The sequence below is a fragment of the Belonocnema kinseyi genome, chromosome 5, assembly GCF_010883055.1.
Source record: "Belonocnema kinseyi isolate 2016_QV_RU_SX_M_011 chromosome 5, B_treatae_v1, whole genome shotgun sequence".
Classification (NCBI taxonomy): Eukaryota; Metazoa; Arthropoda; class Insecta; order Hymenoptera; family Cynipidae; genus Belonocnema; species Belonocnema kinseyi.
This window is the reverse complement of record NC_046661.1, coordinates 145,958,606-145,967,496: the sequence shown is the minus strand read 5'-3', so window position 1 is coordinate 145,967,496 and position 8,891 is coordinate 145,958,606. Positions and strand designations below refer to the sequence as shown.

Sequence of the window (8,891 nt, the reverse complement as noted above, 5' to 3'; positions counted from 1 at the left end):
AAAGAGATGAAGGAAGGAGAAGAAAGAAAAGTGGAAATAAAATATGAAATTTAGTTGTATTTTAAACCAAAATGATGATTTTTTAACTAAAATGATGAATATTCAAGTGCACAGTCTGAATTTTCCACCGAGAAGATAAATTTTTAAACAATAAGATTAATTTTCTACCAAAAAATACAATTTTTCAACAAAATACACGAATTTTGAACAAAAAAACTTGAATTTCCAATTAAAATCTCGTTAAAATCTGAAAATTCTTAAATTTTGAACTGCTTTAAAATCGTTTTTGTTCACTTTTTATTACTTAAATTACAGATAAATAAAAAAAATTATTTACTTATTAAATAAAAATGTTTTTTATCCAAAATTTTCAACATCAAAGAAATTTATTAATATTCAACCAAATAGTTGAATTTTGAACTATTTAAGAATATTCAACAGAAAATGGAATAGCTCACGATTTTTGAAATTTCAACAACAAAATAATTTTTACCAAAAAAAATAAATTGTTAATCAAAACTTAAATAATTAAGTTTTAAGTTAAGAAAATCAATTCTTTACCAAAAAGACGAATTTTCGAATAAAAAGTAACATTTTTTCTACAAAAAATTGAATAATTAAATTTTCAGTCAAAAGATGAGTGATTAACCAAATAAGAGGAATTTTTAAACAATAAGATTAACTTTGAAATAAAAAAATCATTTTCTGCTAAAAAGTCAATTTTCAAAAAAAAACTCGTTTTTTAAATACGGGAATTTTCAACGAAACAAAATAATTTTCAATTAAAAAAGACAAATTGTTAACCAAAAATTGAGTAATTAAATTTTACGCTAAGAAAATGAATGCTCTACCAAAAAGACGAATTGTCGAATAAAAAGCATCATTTTTCAACTAAAGTCAAACAATAAGATTAATTTTCAAATAAAAAAAAACATTTTCTACTAAAAAGTCAATTTCCCACAAAAAAGTCGTTTTTTAAAACTAAATACGGGAATTTTCAACGAAATAAAAAAAATTTCAATTAAAAAAGACAAATTTACATACAAATTGTTAAATTTTAAACTAGAAAAGGTCAATTTTTAACTAAAGTCCAAGAATAAGATTAATTTTCAAATAAAAAAAAATCATTTTCTACTAAGAAGTAAATTTCCCTCAAAAAAGTCGTTTTTTAAAACTAAATACGAGAATTTTCAAAAAAAGAAAAGAATTTTCAATTAAAAAAGACAAATTTAAATCCGAATTGTAATAAATTTTAAACTAGAAAAGGACAATTTTCAACTGAAGTCAAACAATAAGATTAAGTTTCATATAAAAAAAAATAATTTTCTACTAAAAAATACATTTTCATAAAATAAATCGTTTTTTCAAAACTAAATACGAGAATTTTCAAAAAAAGAAAAGAATTTTCAATTAAAAAAGACAAATTTAAATCCGAATTGTAATAAATTTTAAACTAGAAAAGGACAATTTTCAACTGAAGTCGAACAATAAGATTAATTTTCAAAGAAAAAAAAAACATTTTCTACTAAAAAGTAAATTTTCCTAAAAAAAGCCGTTTGTAAAAACAAAATAGGGAGTTTGCAACAAAATAAAGAAAATTCAATTAAAAAAGACAAATTTAAATCCAAATTGTTAAATTTTAAACCAAAAAAGGTCAGTTTTTAACTGAAGTCGAATGGTTAAATTTTCAGTTTTTGAAAAAATAACTTTCAACCAAACTGATAAATATTTTAAAAATAAAATAGGGAATTTTAATTTTTAAAAAATAGTTTAATTTTTAAATAAAAAATATCGACTTTTAACAAAATAGTTAAATTTCCATCCAAAAAGGATCAAATTTAAACAAAATTAGAAGCGTTGAATTTGCCGTTAAAAATTTGCTTCTTTAAAGAAAACGGATCTCCAGAAAAATAGTTAAATTTTCGGTAACAAAATAAAATGCCTTTTCATAAAAAAATCATAAATATTTAATAAAAAAATTAATTTTCAAGAAAAGAGTATATTTTTCAAACAAGTAAAATTATTTCTAACCTAAAAGATGTATTTAAGATTATCTTTAAAAAAATAAATAACTTTCAATGAAAAAGTCGATTTTCAACCTTAAAATTCAATTTTTTTAAAGAAAATAAGTAAATTTTCAACGAAATAAAAGAATTTTCAATTAAAGAAGACAAATTTACATCCATATTGTTAAATTTTAAACTAGAAAAGGTCAATTTTCAGTTTTGAAAAAATAACTTTAAACCAAACTGATAAATATTATCAAAATAAAATTATGAATCTTCAACTAGAATAGTTGAATTTTCTATCTGTAAAAAGGATGAATTTTTAACCAATAAGATATTTTTCCTAAACAAAAAAAAATTCGACAAATTACGTTAATTAAAAGAAATAGTTTAATTTTTAAATAAAAAATATTAATTTTTAACCAAATAGTTAAATTTCCATCCAAAAAATATCAAATTTAAACAAAATGAAAAGAGTTGAATTTTCCGTTAAAAATATAATTCTTAAAAAAGCGGATCTCCAGAAAAATGTTAAATTTTCGGTAACAAAATGCCTTTTCATAAAAATAAAACAAGTTTTAAATCAAATAGCTCATTTTTTAACCAAAGAAATGAATTTATGTTATTAAAATAATAAATATTCAATAAAAAAAATTAATTTTCAAGAAAAGAGTATATTTTTCAAACAAGTAAAACTATTTCTAACCTAAAAGATGAATTGTAAACTAAAATGATGAATATTTAGCTGGAACATTTGAACTTTCAACCAAAAAGAAGAATTTTTAAACAATAAGATTAAATTCGTTTTTTTTTTAAACAAAAAAAGTGAATTTTCAATTAAAAAAGGAAAATTTACATCCAAATTGTTAAGTATTAAACTATAAAGGATCAATTTTCAAATGAAGTCGAACGGTGAATTTTCAGTTTTGAAAAAATAACTTTTAAACAAACTGATAAATATTTAAAAAATAAAATTATGAATCTTCAACAGGAAGTGTTGAATTTTATACCTATCAAAAAGATGAATTTTCAACCAATAAGATTAATTTCCTACAAAAAAAAAATAATTTCCCGCAAGTTGCATTAATTAAAAAAAAATAGTTTACCTTTTAAATAAAAAGTATCAATTTGCAACTAAAAAGTTGAATTTTCATTAAAAAAAAGATAAAATTTCAATCAAAAATAAAATAGTAGAGTTTTCCGTAAAAATCTATTTCTTAACATAAAAATCAGATTTCCAGAAAAATAATTACAATTTTAGATAAAGAAATTAATTGTCAACGAAGCAGTTACATTTTTAAAAAGAGATAAATTTTCAATTAAATTACGAATCTTTCAACAAAAACATTAATTTTTAATAAAAGAGTTTAGCCTTTAAACGTAAGTAGTTAAACTTTCAAGAATTTGGGGAAAGGAACTTTTAAATATTGATGAATTTTGACTTGGATCTTATTTTTTAAACTCCTTTCTTCTAAATCCCAATTTAAATTCTTTAAAAAATTCCCGCTCCATATCAAAAATTCCCTGTTCCAAATAAAGTTATATTTTTTTAACCAAAACGCCCTGTTCTAAAATAAAAACGATAATTATTTTCACTCGTATGCCCTGCAACTGTAGAAAAACTAGAAATCCGTTAAAAATCCCCGCATAGGAAATGTTTAAAATACATTTGATCAAATCATTTTGAAAAGGCAAAAGGAAAAAAATGAATTAGCGAGAAATTTGAGAAAATGGTAGAATTAGCTTCGTTTTACAATTTAAGAAATTTAAATTAGATGAAAAATAAACTTAAACCCCGTTCAACGTCCAGTAATGAAGTTAATTTATAGAATTCGTGAAAATAAAAATTCTTTAATTTTGAAAGGATTTAGAATCGTTTTGTAAAATCAATTATTATTCAGTTTTTAATACTTAAAGAAAAGATCCATTTTTTAAACAATTTATTTATTCATATTTACAGGGTGACCGTTTTAATCGAAGAAAAAAATCCCGGGTCAATTTCTGGTTTTTTTCCGGGCGATAAAATTTAAAAAATCGAACTGTTATTCTAAACAGTAAAAGTACAAGTAATAAAAAATTAATTAAAATATTCAAAGTGGAACTTTTGAATTTTAAACTTTTAAAATTAAAGTTTAAAAGTGTTTCAATTACAAAATTTAGAAATTTTAACATTATTAAATTATAGTGTACAAAGATTTAGATTAAGTTCCAAAAACATAAATCCACATTTACATATTCAATATTCTAAATTAAAGAATCAATCAATGAACTTGAAAAATTTTCAAAATTATATTATTAAGTTAATTTAGACTAGAAACATTAAAAAGTTTAAAAATTAAAATTTTTTTAAACTTAAAAGTTCTTAAGCCAGATGTTAAATTATTTTCATTTTAAATAGTTCAAGCATGCTTGAAAAGATAAAAAATTTTATTTCAAAATCTTGAGACATCTCGAAGTTAATTTAATTTTGTTCAAATTTAAAATTATTTTTAAAATTTTGTCAGAACTTCTAAATAGCTTTTAAAATTAATTGAATTTATACTACAACTTTTAGCAAATCCTACAAATTTAAAATAATATCCTGCAGATACAACCTAATTTAAAAAAAATGTAGATTTTTCCAGATTTCAAACAAAAAATTTAGAAGCTTTTTAAGAATTGTGAAAGGCTCCAAACGAATGAAAACATTTTCTTTTAAATTCCTAGGAAATGTAAAAATTATTTTTCATTTCGAAAAATTATTTTAACAGAATATCTTAAAATATTTTATGAGATTTCAAAAATTGTAGGGAAAATTCTATTAATTTTAAAATAGATTTAGAAGTTCTTGAAAAAAATTGCACACACTTTGTTTAAATTACTTTATATCATTTCAATGCTCTAAATTAAAAAATCAATCAATCAACTTTAAAATTTTCAAAATTATATAATTTTCAGTAAGTTTAAGCTAGAAACATCAAATATTGAAAAATTGAAAATTTTTTCGCTTAAATTAAAAATTCAATTATTTTCTTTTTAAATAGTTTAAACATTCTTGGAAAGCTTAAAAATTTTATTTCAACATCTTGAAAGTACTAAAATTTTTTATTATAAAAATATATAAATCCACGTTATCATTTTCAATGCTCTAAATTAATAAATAAATCAGTTAACTTTAAGATAGTTTTTAAATAGTTTAAACATCCTTGGTAAGCTTCAACATTTTATTTCAAAATCTTGAAAAATCTAGAAATTGTTTTAAATTCGTTTGGAAATTTTTTCATAACTTCCAAATATCTGTCAAAATTAATTGAATTTTTTCTACAATTTTCACAAAATCCTGCAAATTTTAGATTTTTTTGTTTACAATTTGAATGTATAAATAACAATCGAACATTTATTTGCAAGAATTGTGAAAGGCTTCAAAAGAATAGAAAAATTTTCTTAAGACCCCTAGGAAAATTAAAAATAACTTCATTTTGAAAAATTATTTTAAGCGAGTATTTACAAAGTTTTTCAAAGATTTAAACAAAATTTTCAAAAAATATTCTAGAAGATTTTAAGAAAACTTTCTAAAATTTGCATGATAATTTTTAATCTTTTTAAAACTTCTAAATATCTCTTAAAATTATACATCAAAATATAAAAATTTCACTCACAAAATAAGCATTTTTCAAATGCGACAATTAAAATTGTAACGTTCAAATTTAAAGGCTCTTCGAAATTTCAATGAGTCCAGGTTTTCTATGTCAAAAAAATTCAGTTAAAGATTCTTTACTTTTAAACATTTGGTTTCAATTTACTTATCTTAAATAAAAATTAAAATATTGCTAAATATTCAGTAATTAATCTTTTTTTAATTAAAATTTTCAAATTGAATCGGTTAAAAATTGAATATTTTAGAAGAAAACCATATTTTTAATTTAATAAAATCCTTTAATTAAGAATATATTATTATGAAGTCTTTTTTAATTTGAAAATAATTTATGAACTTTCAGTCACACGTTCACATTTGTTTCGTGACTGAGACTTTTAAATTGAAACAGTTTAAGTTTTAACGTTAAAATCTGAAAATTCTTAAATTTTGAACTGGTTTAAAATCGTTTTTGTTCAGTTTTTATTACTTAAATTACAGATAAATAAAAAAAATTATTTACTTATTAAATAAAAATGTTTTTTATCCAAAATTTTCAACATCAAATGCTTTTATTATTTATTTGTTCAAGACTTTAAGAAAGCATTTCAAAATTCTTTAAATTAAAAATATAAGCTTAGAAATAAAAATTTTAACGTTTAAATTTTAAAAACTTTTCGAAATTCTAAAAATTCAAAGCTTACTATGTCAAATAATTAAGTATCAAATTGTATACTTTTAAATATTTGGCTTCACTGTGCACGTCTTAAATTGACAGTCAAATATTGCTAAATATTAAATACTTATTATTTTTCTACATGAAGAAATTTCAAGTTAAATGGGATAAAAATTAAATAATTTAGACCCACAATATTTTAAATTTAATAAAAACCTTTAATTATGACTTTATTATTGTGGATTTATTTTTAAACTGAAAATAGTAAAACGCACCATTACATTTTTTAATAGTTGAAAAATTTAATAGAAATAATATATTAATAAATTTATTTATTAAGTTTAATATAAAGGAAAACTTGAAATTCTGAATTAAAAATATATTATTAATAAATCATGATAATTTTTATTAAAAAAAAAAATTATCGGAATAAATGTTATATTAATTTCAATTCTTATTAAGACTTTCGGATTGAAACTTAGATTAGAATAATTTAGATTAAAACTATCTTTTTAATTTATAACATGACTTTGACCATGTTTGACCGAATATTTTGACTTCAAAATTAAATATGCCAGTTTTTGCATACAAAAATAGTGAAAAACGTTTGACTTTTTATTTTTATCATTTTTTTTTTAGACATAAAACGCGTTAATATCTTAAAATTTCTTCAACCATCGGTGCACAAAATTTTGTCCGCCATTTTGGAAGAAAAAACATATATATAAAATTTTGTTGTTAAAGTTTAAGAATTTTGTGCACCGATGGTTGAAGAAACTTTAAGATACTAAAGCGTTTTATGGCTGAAAAAAAATTATAAAAATAAAAAATCAAACATTTTTCACTATTTTTGTATACAAAAACCGCCATATTTAATTTTCAAGTCAAAATATTCGAATTTTGCGGTCAAACTCACGTTATAATATTGATAGCTTTGGTCGTTAATGGGTTAATAAAAGCCTTTAATTACGAATATGTTATTAATTTATTTTTAAGTTAAAAATAGTGTATAAAATTTCAATAACCGCTTTATATTTTTTAATGACCAATACTTTCGAATTGAAACAGCAACAATTGGTACATTTTAAAACTTTGAACCAATTTGGAATCGTTTTATCAAAACAATTATTGTTTAGTATTTATTTATTTATATTTAGAGCTGATAAAATAAAAATCTAAAATGGATAATTTTGCAAATAAAAGATTTTCAAATGACATATTGTAATCTGAATGATATCACAATTAAAAAAGATAATTTTCTTCTAAAAATAGTTAAAATTTCCCGGATTTAGGATCCAGCGGCCACCCTGAAAGAGGACAAATGACAAATAAACAATGAAATAGTGAAACTCTCACCTTCATAAAAGTGCCCCTCATTCTCACAAAAGTCATAATCAGAATATGCACACCAATAATATGAATGCAGATCTGCAACAAAATTCTTATCGTCAGCGTCGTCGCAAAGTCGACATCACCATCATCCTGCTGTCCCTCGAAATTGGTCGAATCAAAACTAAAACTCTCCGCATCATTCTTCAAATTTAAATTAAAAATCGAGTCATTCAGAGCCCGGACGATCCTCGCGACAGAATCTAGAATCGGTGGTGGCGGTGGTGCTGATTGTGATGAAGGCTCGAGACCACTATCACTAAAATTCTCCATAATAATTGATGTTGTCCTCTCGGTGGCAGTTGTTCTCACACCTTCTGCAAAATGTCTCGAGGTCTCTGGCTCCGTGTCTTGGAAATATTTGCGCCTCGCAACTTCCGATCCGTAGAGGTAGGCCGTTAAAAATTCGAATAGAATGGAGTAGAGGGCGCCAATTCCGACACAGGCATAGAGAGGCATTGGGACGACGGTGTAGATGAGAAGGAGAATTTCCGAGCAGAGGGCAAAGTGGCCGACGAGGGTGAGACCGTCCGTGTAGGGTGGTACGAGGACAAGGAAGATGAGGGACAAGAAGCAGAGGGTCGAGGCGACGAGGAGTGACGTTGGCAGAACACAGGATCGATAGTGATCGGTGTGGGTTAAGTAGAGGACTGCCGATATCAGGAAGCCAATCACGCTGAAGGTTATTGCTACGGCAGGCCACGATTCTGCATTCGTTTCAATTCCTTTTATCACAAAGTAGACGAGCCATGAGAGAGACACGAGGAGGATGTAGGCGAGGGCGTATCTGCAATAATGGAAGACAATAATTCATTAAGGGCATGTAACACAGCTAAATACCTATATTACCGACCTCACTTTTTCAGTTCACTGAATGTTTTTTTACACCTAAGCACTTTTTTTGTAAATAAAATATTGAGCTGAAACTTTGGAAAATGTATTAGAGTAAAATAAAGTACGTTTAAGTACTGCATTTTGGTAGGAACTTCACTGAAAATTATTTCATCTTTTTTCTGAACCTCGACATTTTTTGAACGTTCGAACTTTCTTTATACATAAAATATCGGTCTCAAACTTTGAGAAATGCAAGAGTCGAAAGAAAACTACGTTTAAGGTGGCTTGGGCGTTTGGTGCCGTACAATGTGGGGGGCACTGTGGGGGCTATCTATCATGCGATCAGTCTTTATTTGAATTTTATTGATATACG

General features: G+C 23.8%; 1 protein-coding gene across 1 annotated transcript in view; it reads right to left on the bottom strand.

Moving 5' to 3' along the window:
• LOC117173941 (adenylate cyclase type 9) overlaps nucleotides 1-8,891 on the bottom strand; it is a 74,250-nt gene that overhangs the window by 53,347 nt on the left and 12,012 nt on the right. Inside the window, exon 3 of the mRNA XM_033362590.1 lies at nucleotides 7,652-8,471. Coding sequence (XP_033218481.1) covers nucleotides 7,652-8,471 — 820 coding nt within the window. The remainder of the gene's footprint in view (nucleotides 1-7,651; nucleotides 8,472-8,891) is intronic.